Below are 22,032 nucleotides of genomic sequence, written 5' to 3'. Positions count from 1 at the left end.
GTGGTGATAAAGGTCTGTTTGGTGTCCATATAGTTCATTTTGAAAAGTTATTATAAATTAAAAGTCATTTCCCATTTTGTGCTTTTGCACATATGGGTGTGACCTCAGGATAGTTGTAGCAGGGCTTGGTTGTGACTATTTGCATTTCTCTGGTCAGAGTGAAAAGGCTGATATGGCTAATTACCACCGGGGTGGCTGATTTTGAATTTATTTATTTTTTTAAGTTAAATAAATAAATAAATCCAACTGGTTTCTGTAAAAGAATTTTCCAGGGGGAATACTAATGCTGAATTAGAATTAGAATTTAAACTAATGGACCAATCACAGTCTTCAGTTAACATCTTGATTAACTGAATCAGGTGTATCACTGCTGAGCTAGAACAAAATCTACACTCAGCATTGGCCATTTTCAGATACAATTGGACAGCCACGGTTTAGAGAATCACAATTACTTCCTTAATTGGTCCTTGATTGTATGCACGACTGTGTTCCTTTCACCCCTCATGTTCAGGAAAAATTTGTGTGGTATTTGTGAGAATACAGATGGCCATCCAGATTAACACAACAATTGACAGAACATTTGGGAGATTGTATTTAGATTCGAGTTTGGTTGCCAAATGATAATAATTTCCAGTCTTAGAACCTTTTATTTTTCTTTAAAAAAATAAAATTAAAAAAAGTTATATTAAAGTCACATTCTTAAAATATATTCGGTTTATTCTCCAAAGTGTTTTATCATGACTAAATGATAACCAATTTGGAGGACAAATGGAAAATATATTTTAAGAAAGCTCTGAATTAAACAATTGAAATGAACATTTGTCTAACCATGTTAACTTTCCTAAAGACACAATCATGAAAGATGATCCACAAATTTCTGTTTAACTTGAATATCAAAATTTAATATCAACCTGAACAAATATAAAGTCTGGAAACCTTAATCTAACTTCCCTAACATATCAGGAATGCATTGAGAACCTAAACAATATTGGCATAATGGTTTTGACAGTATGTAGATAAATACTTATTTAGTTATCGATTATGATGATTTATAACACTAAATAAATGAAATAATAATGCAAAGATAACCTTATACTGAAAAAAGAATTAACACTGTCCTACTTTCTGAAATTTTTACTCTTCAAACTTTGCCTTGACAATGCATACAACACCATGAGCCTTGCATTTTATATATAGTGTGTTTTAGGGGAAGAAAATGTTCTTCACCGTATTTCAAACTTTAAAGATATTTGCTGTGGTATGTAATGAATGCTCTGCTAACAGGCCTGTCACCAAAATTAGTCATTTTTTCCACATGTGCTTTTGTCCTCCATTTCTTACCACTAAAACTAGAAGGCTTGCATAGAAATTTACCCCCCTGTTTCTCTATTGCTGCCTTTTACTTTACTTTAATGATTGACACAAGGTTTCTCTGTAAAATAAGTACCTTGAGTTACAGCCAAACCATTTTGTTCACTTTGTAATTCATTCTCTAAAGAGCAATTCATTGATTTACTGACAGAGGAGTCTTTTTTACTTCAGAGAATGTAGAGCCTATGATGATCATCAGGATATTAAAAGTCATAAAAACAGCTGTCTAAATCAATGGAATCAATAGTGAACCAAGTAATGTGCAATATAATAAACCTGGGGAGAGTATTTTGGTACACAGTGTGAATTCTATTCAGAAACAGAACACAAAAATACACAATGTATTGAAGAGACTACTCTGTCCTTCTGAGCTCTTCATCTACCCACACAAATCAAGAAGATTGAAAAAAAATGTGACAGTAACATTTACATATACATTTAGCATATACATACTGTAGCATCCATTATTGTGTTTTAGTAAATGCATGCTGTTGAACAATGCATGCAAAGTCTTGAATATAGGCACCTGCCTTTGATAGTTATTCAAGAAATGTGTGGGTCAGCCTTATTCTAATAAGAAATAAATAGTGATTATTGTAAAATATTGGGAAACATTGACAAAAAGTCATTTCAGTTATCTGTATTGATTCAAGAGACTATTGCAGGCTTTTAAGGAAGCTTGGTTTTGTAACCAAAGGAGCTGGATAGTAGCACCAAATAATAAGTTTCAATGATTCAATGGTGCACCCCAAATTCTTTACTTCATTGTGCATCTCAGCAGACTTGTGAGAGGGTCCTCTTTAAGTTCTTTTACTTTACTGCCCTTAGAAAAATGCCTTTTCACGTGCAAATTTAAAATTTGCACATGTGAATTAAAATATACACGTGAAAAGAAAATGTCATACGTAAACTGGACATAGTAAATGTGATTAGCTTTTTTCACATATGAATGGAAATGTCCACATGTAAATAGAAAATAGCTCACATTGAGTCATTTGCATCTTCACATTTTCATGTCACTGACTTAGTGAGGATATTTCTATAGTTCACATGTGTACTCTTCACATGTTGGGTGTTCACGTGTGGTTTTTGAACATGTGATGTTTTTGTAAGGGTGGCATTAAGCAGATGATCTTTTTGAGAGCGACTTAGTGTGCTAACACATGTGCACCAATCAGGGATGAAAGTGCTATAATTTCCCAGAGGGAAAATATAGTCCCAGGGGAGATCTTTTAGAATTTACCTTGTTTTGGAATCGCTGATTGGATTTTAATATAACTGTTACCACTGTCAGTTAGGGACAGGACATACTAGCATACCCATCCTCTGAAGAGCATGCTACCAGATGTCTTATCTTCTTCCATAGCTTTCCAATCAGTATTCCACCAAATGTGCTACACAGCACACAGCCATTAGGTATACTTTATGGCAAGAAGGTACAGAGTATGAATCCTGGCCAATTGCATTTCTGTGTGGAGTGTGCATGTTCCCCCCGTGTCCGTATGGGTATACCCTTGGTATTCTAGTTTTTCTCCCACAGTCCGAACTATAAGTGAATGGTATGTGGGCCCTGCAATGAATTGGTGATCTGTCCGGGGTGTATTCGCGACCTTCACCCAATGTGTGCTGGGATTGACCCTGAGAAAGGGTGAGTGCTTTTGAAAATAGATTTGAAAATATTTTCACTGCAACATGTTTTCATCATCCAAGACAAATCCAATCATCCGTAAATCCTTAAAATGTATTTCTGCTGGATCTCAGGAGGATGCACAGCTGCCTCTAGCAGACCGGCCAAAGGGTTCACTGTTACTTTTAAACAGGGTGATAAGATGCCCCTTCATCCCTCCTTCCCTGGATGACATAAATGCCAACTAGTCTCAGTCGGTACTGGTCAAGATTTGATACCATGCCACAAAGCATGGCACTGAACTGAAAACAAGTGCTTTGAATAGACATGCCATTTGGGAGCATCATTTTTTATATACAGCCAATGAGAATTTTTTTTAAATGTGGAGCTAAATGTGCACTAAAAAACCTGACAACCTTCAAATCCAATGTGCTAGTATACAGTCAAAACAACAAATATTGTATCCCTGTTCAAATACTGCACATGTTGGAAGATAGACCGTCAGGCAGACACATAGATAGATAGATAGATAGATAGATAGATAGATAGATAGATAGATAGATAGATAGATAGATAGATAGATAGATAGATAGATAGATAGATAGATAGATAGATAGATCAGGAAACCTTGATGTATAAACACGGGCCTGAATAACATTAGCCATGGGAGTCTGGATGGAAAACATATAGTCAGATAAGGGATGATGATTATGTTCAATTGCTCTGCAACTCAGAAATTCCCAGCATATTTTGCATCTTTCTTGGGAATGGCTATGGAGTGCAAATTATATACAGTGAATTCTTGCAGACTGTAACAGCTTTACCCACCACCTCTCATGTTCATACTTTATTTTGCATCTTGAATTGTGAAATGTGATTTTAAAGCAATTTTATTTAATTTGTTTACTTCATGTTTTATGTTTGCACAGTGTATGAGTCTGGTCCATACTTGTTTTTTTATCTGTTGGTTGTCCTACTGCATTTAATCTTCCGAGCAGCATTTAATCACGAGACCGGACACAGTTTTGATTTTTAAATGAAAACATACAAAGCCATTCCCAAGTGCCCAAATGTGACTTGACACAGTGTGTGCACACAAAGAAATATATAACCTTTGCCATTTTGACTTTAAGCATTTTTGTTTCACAAGATAATCCACAATGAATCTTCTAAATCACTTACTGTCAGCATGCACATGTCCAGCAACAGTGCCATTTTGTCATTTAAAACTACATTTACATTGTTTCCAATAATGATTCTAGCATATTTGTATTTACTGCAGGGGGGATTATAGATGTTTATTTTAAAATGTGGTTTCAGACTGCAGTTTATATGGCCCTAATAGTTCCTCTTAACAACACCCCCACCCCCACCCCCCACCAATTATTTTTGAGGATTAGCACATTTGCCAGTGTAATATGATATAAGTGCTCCAACAGCCATTTAGAACATACATTATATAATACAGCTCTGGAATTGTAACCCAGTTGCAATTAACCATCATAAATCAAAACCCTGTATGGCAAGATATTATATACAGGGATGTATCTAAACAAAATGCATCTATAGATTAGCTGTTTTTTTCTAGCTTAATTATGTTTTTATTTAGGAGTTAATCATTTTTATTCATTTCCAACAGGAATATCTGGGTCAGTCAGTGATTGACTGTACTGTTTGTGTTTGTAGTAGTGCATCACTCATATATGTCATGATGATTACATGGGGCTGTGGGACTGTGGGGGAGGAGTGCACTGTGAAGTTGGGTCATACAGTAGGTCATAGACAACAAGAAAATGCGTGTCAGTCATTCAGGAATAATATTTATCTTATGAATTAAAATGAACTTTTTGCTGTGTAGTCACCATGGCAGCACAGTCATTCCGACAATGACCGCAGTTTAGAAATTCTGCAGGCGAACAGCGCATGAAAAAGTAAAACTGTGCTAAAATTTGTTCCCTTGCCTTTAGCGGTGGGAGTAATGAATTAGTAGAATGCTTTACCCCACAGGTAGTGTACTCTTTGTTAGGCCAGCTTTATAAATTTTAATGCATTACATTACATTACAGGCATTTAGCAGACGCTCTTATCCAGAGCGACTTACACAACTTTTTTACATAGCATTTTACATTGTATCAATTTATACAGCTGAATATATACTGAAGCAATTTTGGTTAAGTACCTTGCTCAAGGGTACAACGACAGTGTCCTACCTGGGAATCGAACCTGCGACCTTTCGGTTACAAGTCCAGTTCCTTACCCACTGTGCTACACTCCGACGTCTAATGCCGTCTCTTTGGAATTTTTTTACTTCATGTGAGCTTGTCTACATTTTCCAAGGTAGGCTATGCAACAGGATACATCAATTTTGCACTTAAAAGGCATTTATTCCATTTGTTATTCAATTTTTATTATATAAAGAAAAATGAAAATGAATGCTGTAACATTAATATATTTCAAATTAATATTTCATGTTTAACAGAACCAATAAATAAGCTATTTAGGCCTAGTTGTTGTGCCAATGTTTTATTTGTCGTGCTGACATTAAAGTATATTAAAATGGATGAATGCACAACCTATTTAGGTTTATTTTAGTTGCAAAAACAAATGTAGCTTGCTGAGTTGAAACTGTTTCATTTTGAAATTTTTACATTCCACCTTTTCATTTTATTCATCTTTGAATATTCATTAGTTTTTATTGAAATAGTAGTAGGACCCTTTCTAATCAACTTTACACAAGTTCATATTATTTAAACTTGTTTTCAATTGTGTGCATTTCCAGGTGAGTTCACCCAATGTCAGTCTGAAAGGCAACTGAAAACTGCTTATCCTTAACAAACCTGACTTAACATAAAAAATGTAAAAAGTAATAGTTTTGTCAAACAACTTAACCACAAGTGGAACAAGTGGTGACAATGGAAGTCTAGCCAGAATGACCTTGGCTTGTTTAGTGGTCTCAAGCTGGTTTGTCTTATTGGGGAAAATAAATACATTATTTAATGGATTTGATGTAGATCCTCCTGTTAACAACTGCTAAGCTTAGTTGATTGCAACTCAAATACATATTGCTCTGGCAGCACAACTAAACCACAATTTTAATAACCGCAGGACCTAAATCAGCTGTTCATTGTAGAGCTCCTCTGAAATCAGTATGACTGTTTTCCTGCCAATTAATTGCACCTAGGAGTGAAGGTATCATTCATCAATATTTCCCATCTTTATCTTTGGTTGTTTCTATTCCTAATGGCTAAAGCATCTGCTTCATACCCAGGTTTAACATAAATATATTTTTTTTTAATTAAAAAAAAAAAAAAAAAAAAATACATTTTTTAAAATCAATTTATTATTCTAATCCATTTGACAGTCTGATTTCATGTTCTATCTGTTCATCTTCTCTTTGATTAGCAAAAAATAAAAAATAAAAAAGGATATCTACAGTGTAATTAGAGAATAGGTGTTTTTCTTTACATGGCTCCTTGCAACTGACATTGTTCTCAGATGACAAATGTTTCCTTATTTGTGTTGTACCATAATTCCAGTTAACCAAAAATCTTCTTCTAAGGATTTCATAACCACTAAAGAAATCATGTCCATGGAATATACTTTTGTGCATACCCTTTTGTTGTTTTTACTTACCATGTGAAATGCACTTTTGTGATTCACTGAAAGCACCGGCTATGAATAAAATAAATACATTGTACATCTGAATCTCGATAACCCTGTTATAGTGAAAACGCGGATACATCTTGCTGTGGTCATAACCATTATTAGCCTGAATGTTCTGATTACCCTGTTTTTGTAACCCTGGGAACCCCTGTAGTGATACTACAGCAGCATGCAGTATAGTAGTAGTATAGTCAAGCTTCATGAACCATTACTTGGGTGGAGCTATCACAATGTATGAAATAACTCAGTGACAAAAAACCAAAACTAATTGTAGTTTTGAATGAAGTGATGAATTCTCCACTGACAGTGCAAAGTGACCCTACACATTACAGGGTTTGTGATGCCCAGTTCCCCATCAGTCTGCTCTGAGAGACCACAGGTTTGCAGCTCTGTACTTCTGCCACTCATAGCTTTCGTGGCTTTTTATAACAACAATAGAAATATTTAAAAAAGACTCAACAACAAAATCACATCAGTAGAATCTCCATGATATTTTACTGACTGAATACATCCACAATCAGTATACACGATACAATCAATAGTACATATGAGGGGGGTGTTAAAGTGCTTAAATATGCTCATATTGAAAATATTAAATGTGTTCTTTGTTTAAATTGCCTCTTTATAGTTCCAGTAATTTTGCTAATTGTTTCCACTTGAGCAGACACCAAACAGTATTGGGAAACCCATTGCAGCAGACTAAAATTGATTTTGGCCAGGATTATTTTGTTCACACCAACTGAGACAAGTTCTAGATATTTCTTACATCAGCAATTGAGTTCAATAATACATTATAAATACATTATAGTTAGATGCATAATGTATAGGGAAACCTTTATCAATATAGGGATTAATATTTCCACATGGTTATTAAGCTCTTTAAAATGTGACAATTTCTCTCTGAATTACTGAAATGAGAAATAAACCATATACTTATCATACATATATTGCAAATGCAAATGAGTGTTTTGAATATTCTTTAAAACCTGTGTTTATTTTGTTCACGTTTCATTGACAAATTATCCAAAAAACATTTAAAATGAATAGCTACTCTTAATATACAACATAATCCAACATTATTAAGACATTAATTTACCATGTATAATACCACCAAAGCACCTTTACAAATGACATTTTGTGACCGTGTTAAAAAGATATAACATACATTTTTAATCTTCCACATTACTTTCCAGTCTTCGTAATTGTACACCACCACACTTGTACCTCAACATGTGAATCACAACTAGATGGAACTTGTAAACATTGTGACTTCTATTTAATGGAAAGTATTTAACATATATACAAGAAAAGCAGCATAACACTGGACCGTACACTAAATACGTGTGCCATTCCTTCTATTTAGATATTATTTGTTTATTTATTGTTTTAATATGTTTACAATGTAGTGTAACTGTAGTGACTCTCATTATTTGTTTGGAATTATAATTGTTGACTAATGGTCTGACTTGCTCATACATGCCTCAGCATTTAAAAGGCTCAAGCACTAGTTTTATAATCCAGAGGTTTTTAAGGGATGCTTGACTAGCTACCTGGCAATGCAGACATGTTTTATTTTCAATAGACTTCAGGTGTCACATGCATCCTTTGTACTTACTAGCCACAGACACAAATCTGTAATACATTTAGTGCAACATAAATCTAATACTGACCACAAGTTTCAAATACTATATTTTCATCTGTGTTTATAACTGTAATGTAATAGAAATGGAATGCACACGGTCAATATAATCATCTGAACCAAGTTTTAAAATGAGATGTTTTCTTAAGCTTCGAACCCTCTTTGGCCAAGAACTTCTTACCCCTGCTGCAAATGACTAAATTAAAAAAATTCTCTTCCAAACAGCCCTGAAAAAAATATTCCTGTATAAAAATGCATGTCAGCACCTGACAGTGTCTTACATGGCAAACCATCCTACAGGTAATAGCACTGTTCTCCATACTTGGGCACTTCCTCAGTTGACAGTGACGTGAGCTTTGTTGCTATCCTTCCATCTCAAAGTCCTTTTCAAATGGGCACTTGAGTCAAAACTCCTGTCCAAGCTCTGAGATTAAGTCTGCGGAGAAATGAGTCAGAACCACTGTGCAGAAGCAGAAGCCAATTGAATGCAAGCATCCAACGACATTAAACACAGAAAGATTATTTGTCACTGTAACTGTCACTCAAAGGTGACAGACGGCAGTGGTCTGTCTTCCACCTCTCGGACAGTCCCCAAACTATTAGTAGCCTTTTCCCTTCGGCCCAACAGTGAGAGAAAATCCATCTACACCGAATCCAGCCATGCACTGGATCACTCCCAATCAATAACCACAATTTAAAAAAAACATGCAAACAGTGGTGCTTTGTGTGTTTTTTTACAAATGTTTTTCATTCATTTTAGGCCTGAGAGGGACAAGAATGAATTGTGGTCTTCCAGGCCTGGTAAGCGTTACCTAGCTGCATTCCAGAATATGTCAAACATGACAGATTTCACATAAAATACCCACACCATGGGGTAAGCATTGAAATGATAGGAGTTAAAATATTTTTTACAGCCATTACAGAATCAAAGCCATTACAACACAATAAAGTAAGCAGAAAAGATGAATAGGAGCGTGTAAGAAGTGCCACATCACAGGCTACCTGTTCGTTTTTATGTTTGTTTTTGACCTGATAGCTCCTCGTGTTACTGGTGGAACCCCAGAGACACCTGTGATCCACAACTGCGCTTACGTGTGATTGCCCACACAGTATCCCCTAACGGAATGCTTTCTACCTCTCTGATTCACAATATCCAGCTTCAGATCGTGCTTCAGAGATGTCAGATTTGTTATAGTGTTGTTGTGTCTTTGTACATCGTCCTGAGAAAAAAAGTACTCTCCCTCCCTTTCATGTTTATTTCAACCAGTTCAACAGCCATCAATGTTAAAACTGAGGCTCGGGAGGTCACATGACCGTCTCCCTCTCCTCCTCCACCAGGGGCGCAGGCTTTTCCTCTTCGGCGGGCCCGGCCCCGTTCGGGTGGTCCTCCTCGGGGATGTGTGCCTCCTGTCCCGTGGAAGGGATGGAGTTCTCCGAGACAGAGCCATTCTTCACGTAGCCCGGGAGGTTGCGGTGGCCGTTTATGGACACGGGCCCCAGCCGGGTGGTGAGGTGCAGGGCCAAGGGGCCCCTCGCCGTCACGTTGGTCACGCTGGTGTGCGAGACCATGGGGCCGTAGCTGTACGTGTTGCTGCCGCTCCTCGCCTTCCTCTTAAAGTCCAAGGCCAGTGTCCTCCGGCTCCAGGATTTTTTAATTTCCGCCTGGACCTGAAATGGCAACAGAAAAAAAAATCTAAATCGACACTAGAAAAAGTTAACACAACATACTTAACAACAAGGATTCAAAATAGGTGAATATATATATATATGAGCTTGAAAAATATTGATGTTATTTTCAGTACACACTGTATCAAATAAATAAATAAATAATCTTAAAAACTAGGACCATGCATGATAAGCAATCATTGTTACTTTCACTCTGCAATTTCATCCACATTACTGCTCTCCCTGTAATAACCATCAGTGGCCACTTTAATGCTATAGATTCAGTCTTACTCGAGGCAATTACGTTTATTAGCTTTGTGTGACACAAAGAGGTGGCAAATGTTCCATTTCGTTAAGTGCAATGAGATGTTCCGTGGGTGTATGGTATGTATTGTGGAGAAGATTAATGATTATGCCAATTGAAACTTCACTAAAGTAAAACTGAAAGGCATCAAAGGAAAGTGTGCACTTACCTCACCATTACAGAAGCAATATATTATTGCCACAAAGAATCCCTACAAGAGAGAAGCACATCATTATATACATGGTACTTGGACAGCTATTATTGCATGCAAGATTACAGCTAATGTGATATTGTCTTGGTGCATCACTGAGGATTAGGCTGCTAATTTATTTGCAATGCAAAGCAGTAAGCCTCCTGATTAACACTGCTTTGTTGTCAACCTTTGACAGAACCATTGGGGGGGTGGTATTGTATTTTTGTGTGTTGTCTGAAGTTTGACAAGGAAGACTTGTCCTTGTCAGTGTCATGTGACATGGCACCATCTTTCTTGCACATGTGCAGTACAGCAATGGGTAGTATGGCAACAAGCTAGCCATGACCAGGTATATTTCATTACATGGGTTTGGAGGCTATTTTGCTATTAGTGTATCTGTGTGTGTGTGTATGTATTAATTAATTCATTTTCAATTAATCATTTACTAAATCATTTAAAGCACTGGAGCAGATTCAAATCAACAGCACATTTGTGCCAGGTTTTTTTTCTTTCTTTTTTTTCTGGCCCAACCTGGTATTTTCAATAATACATTTACAAACATTTCTAGGTATGTATTAATCATACAAAATATATTTTGGAATGATATTTTAATGGTTACATTACATATAATCTTGTTAAGAATCACTTATAAATAAAAGCAATAATATGCAGTGGTGCCCAATGGTATTTATGGTCACTGCACTGGATTAGATTCTCAGGTGCATGGGGAGGCAACCCCGGTTCTGGAGTGCCAGGGATGTTCCTGGTTTTTGCTCCATCCAAACTTCTAACTGCATAAGAGGATTCATTCTGAGGTGTAAAGCAGGTGACCTTCTGCTCAGCGTTTCACCAGTCAGGCTCTGAATATTCAGGAACATTCAGACTCTTAATAACTGTTCAAAATCAAGCTGAGGTGGAAAAACCAGAAATGGCACTGGCACTCCAGGACCACGGTTGCCTACCCCCACACTGTTAAATGAGTTCTACTGAGTACCTGGAATGAATTAAAGAGCATCTCGTAGTGCATCTGTATCTGCCAGGGGACCCCTGTGACTTCTGTGTAAGGCATGGCCATGAAAACAATGTAATGGACTCCAAAAAGAGGCATGAGGACCAGCGTGGACTTCAACAGCTTCCTGTAGGGACAACAGACAATACAAATGCTGAAGGCTTCTTAGGCCCTGAGAAACTTCAATGCTATTATTCTAGTGTGGAAAATTACGAAAAAGGTCTGTATGAGATTAGTTTGTCAGATTTGTAATTATCATTCTGAACAGAGGGATGATATTGCAATACTGTCAATATTGAAATAGTGTCCCTGAATTATCATAAAAAAATTATGTGTGACAACCTTATTTATTTACTCTATTTAATGGCCATATATTGCCACATCTGTGCAAATATTATATTCATTATGACTGTATGAATTCAATTTCAGCTGCTGCCAAAAATAAAATAAAAAAATAAAAAATAATTAACATTTAATTGTAAGGTGAAGAAAAACAAACTTCATCTAACAGCTATCTAATTTCAGAGCTATCTGAATAGCCATCAGGGTTTCCGCCAGTGTACTGCAAGCCCGGCGGCCCGCCGGGCCTAAGTTGATCCCCCGCCGGGCCTAAGAATCGGGGAAATTTTTTTAAACAAATTTTAAAATGTATTTTACAGTTACAGTGGGGCAGCCTGGTTGAAAAGCTCACCAGCGACATCTGTTGGTTAAAATGTGAACGCAAAAGGAAAACAGCAGGTCTGAGATCAGTGTTCTTCACCCTCATTGTGCGTACAGTGACATTCAACCTTTTTACAGTCTCTGCATTCAACACTTGACGCTTTGAACTATCACAAGCTAACGTTACCTAGCAAGCCACCATTTCTTATTTAGTAGGCTAACTAACCTCGTTACAAACTGCGTTATCATTCCATCTCGTCGGTAAGTACATTCTTTTTATATTAACTTCTTAAGCAGTGTGTAGGTAACGTTAAACTAGTAGCATGAATGTAACGTTCGATATATTGTAACATTACATGACTTATTAATCGCCAACGAAATAACGACTTCACTTGTTTATTAATAACGTTAGCTTGATGACATTGATGTGCACGACAATGTTGTCATAAAAATTTTCCCGAAAACTGCCTGACTTGTTTACATTTTGGACAGATGTGGCTACAGAGTAAATCCGTCGGTGTTTCCGTCCCAGCACTTTTGACGGTGAAGAGTGCCTGATCAGCAACCGTAGAAATGTGTTAACACAGCGGCAAAATTAGGCTATATCTAGAAATACCATCTTTGGGAAAAAAACGCTACGGTTGAGGCCGGTCAGGCATTCTTCACGATAAGAAGAAATTTCAGGATTTTTTCAATATTGCTTGTATCTAAAGTGCTGCGGCGGAAACAACGATAGATTTACTCAGGAGCCACATCTGTCTAAAGTGTAAACAATTCAGGCAGTTTTCACGGTCGGGAAAAAATTCATGACAACGTGGTCATGTAGCTAACTTAGCTAGCTAGCCAAACAGTCAGTAACACAGATACTTCCTTGATGCCATTTAGGGATAATGTCAAGGAGGAAAGGTAGCCTACTGTAAAAGCCACAAAACTTTAGACAGTTTTTTAGATGTTTAATGTGCCCAGCATACCAAGGCTTGTTGAAAGATTCAGTAGCCAATCAGGACTTGAATACAAGTTTTTTGTAGAGTGCAAAAACCTTGATATTATTTATTTTAATTTAATTTCTTTTGTTGTTGTTGAAATGTGCCCAGCATTCCAAGGCTGTAAGAATCAGTAGACAATCAGGACTTTTTTCAAGTTTCTTGTAGAGTGCAAAAACTTCGATATTATTTATTTTATTTTATTTTAATTTAATTTAATTTTTTTTGTTGTTGTTGAAAACACAGCATTCCAAGACTGTACATTGTTGTTAGATTCTTTGTAAGACTGCTATGCTGTAAATAGTTGTTGATTTTTTTAAAATGTGTGTTGAATAAATGACTTATTTATAAGAACATTCACATTATGTAGTCATATTTTCAAATCTGCAGTCAGCTTTTAGCTCTGACTTAATGTAGGGTCCTATGGAATCTGTGTTAAAGCTTTTTTAAATACTCAATTCTGCGATTGCGTCTGTGATTCTGTTATCACAGAAACTATAGGGCCCTACCTTAATGCTACTATCAGTCTGTCGCTGGCCCGCACCGGGCCCTGTCAAAAGATACTTGCCACCGGGCCTAACAACTTTTCTGGGGGAAACCCTGGCTATCTTATTCAGAAGTGTAAGACAAAAAATATAAAGTTTATTTTTTAAAACTTTGTACCCCAAAAAGATTGCTAAACGACACTGAATGAGAACTATGAGAAGTCAAGAAAGTTTTAATGGATGTGGAGGGAGAAAGAGTACATTCTGGCTGTTGAAGTTTTTCACCAGAATGATTTCTGACCCGCTGTCTTTGGAGGTGATGATTTTGAAGCACTTTATAAAATACTGGATGGGCCCTTTGAGACTCCAGAGAGTGCAGATAAGTGCATCTAGAGGACAAAGGAAGTGGACTGAACAGGTGAATGGTGGAGTGGGGGAAGTGTAGATGGAGGAGGTGTCTGAGAGGTAGTGCCATCCATTCATGTCAAAACAGAAGAGACTTGGGTGAATGCACATGCATACTATATTATTTATAAATGTGGACGACTGCTCAAATTGAAATACCTGTGCTGCCCACACAGCTATGCACAAACATTTCTACTTTAAGTGGAGACTGTGATAAATAAAAAGAAAACATCTACTGAAAAGCTAAACTATGATATTTGTGAAAATGCTGTTCATTTAAATTCACTCTCAAAATATATTTAACTCATAACACTGCCTACCATACCTCTCAAATACTTTGCATATTCAGGTAAACCTTGTGTATATGTACAAACTACACTAATAACTTGAGGATTGAAATCTTTTTGATAATATATGAATGACATCAACCATAACTCTAAATTGAGCAGAGCGGGGATAGAGTAGCTTTCATCTAGCATGATAAACATCATCTGGACTACAGGCGGGCTTATTCTCAGGGATCTTTCTTCACAGATCCACAAATCCTCATAGCATCTAGATACCTCAATCTAGTCATTTGAGCCCCCTATAAAGCCAACGCTGGCCACAGATGGATCACTGGACCTGCGTATTGCCAGGTGTGTGCTGTTTTACATGAACAAAGAAAGTAAGATAGTTAAAATTAAAATTAAAATTAAAATTAAATAAAAAACATGAATGGAGTTTGGACCAGGAAAGGGTGCATGTAGCAGTTTCATTTTCTTTCCAGTGAAGAATGAAAATAAGAAAACTAGTCAAAACCTCCTACCTGTACTGTTGCCTGGTGTCACACCTGCCTGCATTCGTCTCTCTCAACTTTGTTGCCAGAACTCTGATTATATTCAAGAACAATACAAAATTCACCTGGGAAAGTGAAAACAAACAGAAAAAAGATCAGCTTGCTTTATTTGTTCTATTTGACTTTCATGGTGATGAATTGCTCCACGCTGCCTATGGCAAGGTCCAAATAATAATAACAGAATTGACAATGAGCCAGTTCATGGAATTCAAATGCTTTTCACATACAGGTTTTCATCATAAGTGCAAATATGTAAATAACCCATTTCCAGAACAACAATAATGCAATAAATAAAATAAATACATTTTAGATTCTGGTTTCCATATGTATTGCACAAAAACTATGACTCACATAGATATAGTAAATTTCATTTTACAATATACAACTTTGTATTGTTTTCTAGAACCTTCTGAGCCTTCACACTCACCACTATTGCAGCCAAAATTGGAACTTGGACAATCCATTTAAGGTTTCCTGCACTGAGGTCCCAACATCTGTAAAGAAACGAATCCCACATTTATGAGCCATGTGTATAAAATTAATCACCTACCATGCTCAATTCCAAGATTTGGCCAGATCTTATGACTGGTAGTCAATTGTGTCACAACATTTGATGAGATGTGTTGACGAATCAAACAATGAAACATTACAATTTGCTTAGCAGACAGCCTTATCCAGGACAACAAACAGTATTTACATGCATTAACCATTCCGATATTTGCCATTCCATTCGCCATTCTGAATATTTACTGAAGGAATTCAGGTTAAGCACCTTGCTCAAGTGCCACAGTACAGTGTTGTTTTCCTGAATAACATTCAAATATGTTCATTTGTAACCGGGCTACATCATCTACATCATATGTTTTCTACAATCATCGGTCATGAAATGAAATTTGCACTTTTTGTTCAGACTCTCTATACTATGTATTCTATTTTAAGCACATTCAATTACATTTGAGTGTAAACTGAATCTGTGTATTTGTGTCCCCATAAAAACATGGTTATCGTGAGTTGGTTCACTGAGGTGTGACAGTCCATGCTTTAGTACATGAGTCTGTGTTTGCTTTGATGCACATCTCGCAACAAGCCGCTACCTCTGGGAATCAGAGTCTGTCTGAACTCATTGAAAGTCAATGTATGGACCTTGTGCTTATTCATAACAAAAGGCCATAATGGGCTACTAAATCACTGTAAAATCTGTACATACATATATACACACAAACAGTGAGCTCCATATATATATATATAAATACGCACTTGGGGACATTTAAGCTGAGATGTTAAAGGTTGAACAACAGAGACACACTTGGAGAATTCACTGCTGCAGGTTCCAAACTGCATGTCTCAGCAACCACTTAAATCAGCGGTCATAATGGGACTTTTATCCCGGAGGCCCACAAGGTCAGTAGGTTCTCATCCTGCAATAGTTCTTGATTGACCCATGGTTGAGGTCATTATTTAGACAGGAATGCAACTCACCACATGTCCTGACCATATACCATGTTTTTTTTCCGGTCATTGAAAGATGACTGAAAAAACCACAGGCCTCGCTCATATAAATACTGCAATTCTTTGTTTTAGCTAAACTCCACTTTCTTTTCTGCATGAAATAGATTATATCAAATAGTTCTGAACATTGCCTACTCACTGAATTCCGGTGAGTGTCATTATCTTACTTTTGGAGCCCGGCAGGTGACATGAATAAAATTTCTTTACAAGATATAATTTGTGCTCGCAAATTAATGTAATTTGCGCGCACAAGATATAAATCGTGCTCCTGACTTATAATCGTGCTCACAAAATATAAACCATGCACACAATTGCTTGCCCAGTGTCAAATGCATCTGTGTGTATGGCCGTGCAGAGACCTTTGAGGGGCAAGTGCCAAGAGGCAAGGAGGGCAAGTGCCAAGTGAGAAAAGGGCACGCCAACCTAGAAAAACTGTTTTACAGCAGTCAGTTACAGGACAGGGTAGATTTGACCAAAATGAATTAATGAAATTTAATGACAGCATTGCAACAATAATAATAGGAATATTATTTTTTTATCCGATCAAAAGAACATATCAGATACTTGGGGCAAAAGGGGCAGGTGCTCCGGCACCCAGATCCACCCATGCACACGATTTACATTAAGTTGTGAGCACGACTTATATTTCCTGTGCACAATTTACATTCATTCATGAGCACCATTTATATATTGTGCGCACGACTTATAGCTTTATGAGCATACATTTTTTAAAAATCTGCGGGGCTCCGTAGTTCAGGTGCAGCATTATATAACCATGCACTAAAATATGTACTTAAACCACCTATGAGTACTTATGGCCTTACGCTTTCTTGATTATAAATGACATACTACATGGTAGATAATAGCTTTCCTGACTCTCGGTTTGTCCTTGAGTAAGGACACTATGTGCCGTGGCTATTTCAATTTCTCTGGAGCAATACAGTGTTCATTTCTCTCGAGAAATGCTGATGATGAGCTCTTGGTTACTCACTCTGTATCCGCCAGAGTGGCTCTGACGCTTGCCCACACCGTCACAAATACAGCTGGAACCCCTGAAAAACAGAACATCAGAAGGGTGAGGGTCAAATTGCACTGTTGTCATGGAGATAGTTTTCATGAACAGGTGCGCAAATTTGACAGAATTCCCAGCTGCCAATAGACATGATTGCAAACGTTAGTAAAGGAAATTAAGCCAAAGCAGAAGCTTCTGTGGCACTCCAGAGCAAGAATAAAGAAGACATTTCTCTTTAAACCAATCGAACAGCAATTAAAATTTTCCAGCTGATGCACAGCTGGAGAAAAGACATTTTGTTGTTGCAAACTGTAACTATTTTTTACAAACCATCTTGTGTAAAGTGCTTATTAAATCAACCAGTTCAGTGAGAGAAACAGTCATGCTCCAACTGAGACTGAGTACCATGATGACACAGAAAGGTACTTTTTCAGTCTTTTTCAGTGGCATTTGCAGCATGAAGGATGGCTGTCTGTTACTCAATAAAATTAATAAAATTATTTTAAGGAAAACTAATAGTCCAATTAAGAAAAATAAACTTTTAAAAAATCAGAAACGAAAGCAAATTTGCACCACATTACACAATTAATTTTGAGAATTTTAATGGAGGTCTTCTTCATCAGAGGTAAATCTGTCTATTCGATGTTTTGCTAAGTCCGCCATTATATTAGCAATATGCCATGAAGCAAATGCAGGTGGCTTTAAAGGGAAGGGAAGATGACACTCAGATTGGTTTATCAAGTTGCACCCAACACACACCTATTATTTTATTTAAACCGCTAAGTTCAGCCCTTTTGAACCTAGCGCCTTACTTTGCGCAAGCAAAACTAGCTGTTAAACTAGAAAAAGTTGATCTGGCCATGCCCTAAATGCACTTGCGCATTGCGCTTTAGACCATGTGCTAAGCTTGCTAAAATAGAGCCTTGATTATTTTTCACACACTTAGAATAATATCAATGAAGTTTTTCCTGAAAGTACAGAAGCTACAAAATGTTAACTGCAAACACAGGTGATGAATAGTATTTCTTCTGGATCCTAGTTCAGAACCAATGAAATTAGATCCATCCATCCATTATCTATACCCGCTTATCCTGAGGAGGGTCGTGGGGGGTGCTGAAGCCTATCCCAGCATGCATTGGGCGAGAGGCAGGAATACACCCTGGACAGGTTGCCAATCTATCGCAGGGCAGCTCTTTTATTCATTTATTTATTCAAAAGGAAAGCAGACAGACCGCATACCTTTCAAATTTTTTTTGGTTTATTTAAACCGAGAAAAAGCAGAGTCATGGTGGCAGCTCAAACTACTTGAACTCCAAAAGTAATTTATATATAGCCATTAGAACACAGCCCTGAGGAACTATCAGGGTTCATACACGTTTTCACCAATGATTTTCAATGACTTCTCCATGACTTCTCCACAACCTTTAACTGAATTTCCATGACCAAAACAAATGACTTTATCTCAGCGGGACGATTTAGAATTATTTATTGTAACAGCTCCAACTACCCTGTACCGTCCAACAGACCCTGAATGGTCTTGATATCTGGGTAGAGGAGCACAATGAAACTCAACCCAAAGAAATGTAAAGTTTTACATGTCACCCACATGAGGCATCCACCCGCCCTGCCGACTCTCTCCATTGACCAGGTCACCATCCAGAGTAATTTGCGTTGGGACAGTCAGGTGGACCGGAAGCTTTTTGCTCTGCGTCGCCTGAAGAAATTTGGTGTCCGAGACCCAGAACTGGTTTCCATCTACACAGGCTACGTACTCCCGGTGCTGGAGTATGCAGTCCCCGTCTGGCACAGTTCCCTGACTACAGACCAGGCTAAAAGGCTGGAAAGCACGCAGAAACGGGCTTGTAAAATCATACTTGGCCAGAGGTACTCAGGGTACCCAGAGGCTCTCTGCACTCTCGGATTGTGCACACTATCAGAGAGACGCACTCAACTGTGTCTTGGCTTTGCCAGAAAGCTGCTAAAGTCCAACTTCAGTGACTGGCTACCCCCCCTCAGGGAGGAGGTCACAGGTCGTCAGACAAGGAACTCAAACAAACTGGCCATCCCAAGATGTCGAACTGAGAGATACAGGAGATCACCAATCCCCTATATGTGCAGACTCCTAAATGACAGTGGATTTTAAATTTACATTTTGGATACGAAATTAGATCTCAACTTAGATAATTGCAATATTTACCATTTTTTGTCTACTTAGTATTGATGTTTTATTGTAACGGCAAAATAATTCCGTGTTTTTAATGACAACTGTCTTTATGAACCTGTAATAATGCTGAAAGGTCAATAAATAAATAAATATATTCGCATAGTTTAACATTTTTGTTATGTCTCAAACAGGGCTCGAAATTGCGACCAATTTGGTCGCATATGCTCCCGAAATTTACTCTGTGCGACCTCAAAATATAATTGGGAGCATTTGTGCGAGTGCAAATAATTGTTCTGGTGCGACCTTTTTTTTTCCCCAGTCGAACGTCTCTTTCTCTGTACATTCGCTAGTTAGTACACTCAGCATGTCCCTTGTGAGCTGACGGTGACCCTTCTAACCAATCGCGAGCTTGACATTCTTACCTTTAATGCTGATTTTAAATTGGTTAATATTAGCCTTCAATCACTCCCTTTCGCTGCACTCCACTGTCACGCGACACAGAGAGCTAACGCGTTAACTAATGTTACCTGAAGACAAAAGTTTATGTTCAATTTATTAGCGTTATCGAAAGCTGAAAACTTGAAGCGGACGTTTTGTGTAGCGACCCGGTTGGAACAGCTAATTTCTCCGATGCAGTTTACTGGCGGTTGATTTAATTAGCGGTATTAATGTGACGAGAAGCGCTTTGTCGTTTGAATGCATAACACGCAATTCCTTGAAGAGTCGACACATTTTATGCGTGACAGTTTAACTGTTACTTGTAAACCGTACTGTTATATTGTCGTTTTCTAACCAGCTCTCTGCTTATTTCTCTGAGAACAACCTGCTTGATCCCCACCAGTCTGGCTTCAGGCCTGGCCACTCGACTGAGACTGCACTCCTCTCGGTCAGTGAGTCACTCCATGCCGCACGAGCAGCCTCCCTCTCCTCTGTCCTGATTCTCCTAGACCTCTCCGCTGCATTTGACACTGTGGACCACTCTACCCTCCTGTCCTCCCTGGCAGCAACAGGGATCCGCGGCACAGTCCTTGACTGGATTGAGTCCTACCTCTCTGACCGCTCCTTCCAGGTTGCCTGGGCGGGTAAGGTATCACCACCCCGTCCCCTCACCACCGGAGTTCCCCAGGGCTCAGTCCTTGGTCCCCTTCTCTTCTCCATGTACACCAGATCCCTTGGCCCTGTAATATCTGCCCATGGCTTGTCCTATCATTCCTATGCCGACGACACGCAACTCTTTCTCTCCTTCTCCCCATCGGACACACAGGTCCCCGCCCGCATCTCCGCTTGCCTGAGGGACATACAGAGCTGGATGGACAATCACCACCTGAAGCTCAACCCGGGAAAGACGGAGCTAATCTTTATTCCTGCTCTATCCTCTCCCCTCCTCGACTTTTCCATTTCCTTAGGGGACACCGTAGTGACATCATCACCCTGCGCCAAGAATCTCGGAGTGATGATGGACAACAGGCTGTCCCTCTCCAACAACATTGCAGCAGTAACCCGGGCATGCAGATTTTTCCTATACAACATCCGCAGAATCCGCCCCTTTCTCACCACCTACTCAACCCAGCTCCTGGTCCAAGCAATGGTTCTATCCCGCCTGGACTACTGCAACTCTCTTCTGGCTGGACTACCGGCATCTGCCACCAGACCCCTGCAGCTCATTCAGAATGCTGCGGCTCGTCTGGTCTTCAACCTACCCAGACACTCCCACGTAACTCCCCTGCTCACTACCCTCCACTGGCTGCCTGTTATAGCTCGCATCAAATTCAAAACATTGGTTCTAGCATACCAGGCAGTCAAGGGATCAGCCCCAGCATACCTTCAAAAGATATTCAAACCCTACATGCCAGCCAGATCCCTCCGTTCTGCTACCTCAGGACGCCTAGCACCTCCCCCTCTTCGCACCTGCACTTCCAGAACACGTCTCCTCTCTGTTCTGGCCCCACGATGGTGGAATGACCTCCCTGTGGAGGTCAGAACAGCTGAGACTGTGACCCATTTCAAACGACGACTGAAGACCCACCTCTTCAGGCTGCACCTCTCCCCATCCCTTCCCCCCCTGTAAATGACTAAACTTAGGGTTGTAACTAGGCAGCTGTTTAATAGGTGACTTAGTTGATGCGCCAGTCTTAACGACTACTTGTATCTTTATTTATTTTATTTTTCCATAGATTGCGTTGTTGCCGTTCTCGTTGTTAGTGTTAATCAGTTTAACCACCAGGGTCCAGGTTGAACTATGCGGTTGTTCCCTGTACTTGGACCGGTACTTCTCTCTAGGGGTTTCGTCATACTTGTTCCTGGTTATGGTTATACACTTTGTTGTACGTCGCTCTGGATAAGAGCGTCTGCCAAATGCCTGTAATGTAATGTAATGTAATGTTTTTTATCAATAAAAAATCTATTGCATATATTGTTGGTGCTCCTTACATTTCGGTGGCTGTTCCTAAGTTTTTGAAGTTGGGAGCACCAGTGCTACCAAGTAAAAAAGTTAATTTCGAGCCC

The 22,032-nt window shown here is 38.6% G+C and overlaps 1 protein-coding gene across 2 annotated transcripts in view; it reads right to left on the bottom strand.

Annotated features, from left to right (window-relative positions):
* Positions 1 to 7,133: 7,133 nt before the first annotated feature.
* Positions 7,134 to 22,032, bottom strand: part of pth1r (parathyroid hormone 1 receptor) — a 103,480-nt gene continuing 88,581 nt past the window's right edge. For both annotated transcript variants that reach the window (XM_064346933.1, XM_064346934.1), the window contains exons 8-13: positions 17,343 to 17,403; positions 15,270 to 15,336; positions 14,813 to 14,907; positions 11,457 to 11,598; positions 10,439 to 10,480; positions 7,134 to 9,968 (exon numbers count right to left, since the gene is read on the bottom strand). In XM_064346933.1, coding sequence (XP_064203003.1) covers positions 9,606 to 9,968; positions 10,439 to 10,480; positions 11,457 to 11,598; positions 14,813 to 14,907; positions 15,270 to 15,336; positions 17,343 to 17,403 — 770 coding nt within the window. In that variant the 3' untranslated portion in view covers positions 7,134 to 9,605. The remainder of the gene's footprint in view (positions 9,969 to 10,438; positions 10,481 to 11,456; positions 11,599 to 14,812; positions 14,908 to 15,269; positions 15,337 to 17,342; positions 17,404 to 22,032) is intronic.

Source organism: Anguilla rostrata, chromosome 8, assembly GCF_018555375.3.
Source record: "Anguilla rostrata isolate EN2019 chromosome 8, ASM1855537v3, whole genome shotgun sequence".
Classification (NCBI taxonomy): domain Eukaryota; kingdom Metazoa; phylum Chordata; class Actinopteri; order Anguilliformes; family Anguillidae; genus Anguilla; species Anguilla rostrata.
This window is presented reverse-complemented; position numbering and strand designations above follow the sequence as displayed.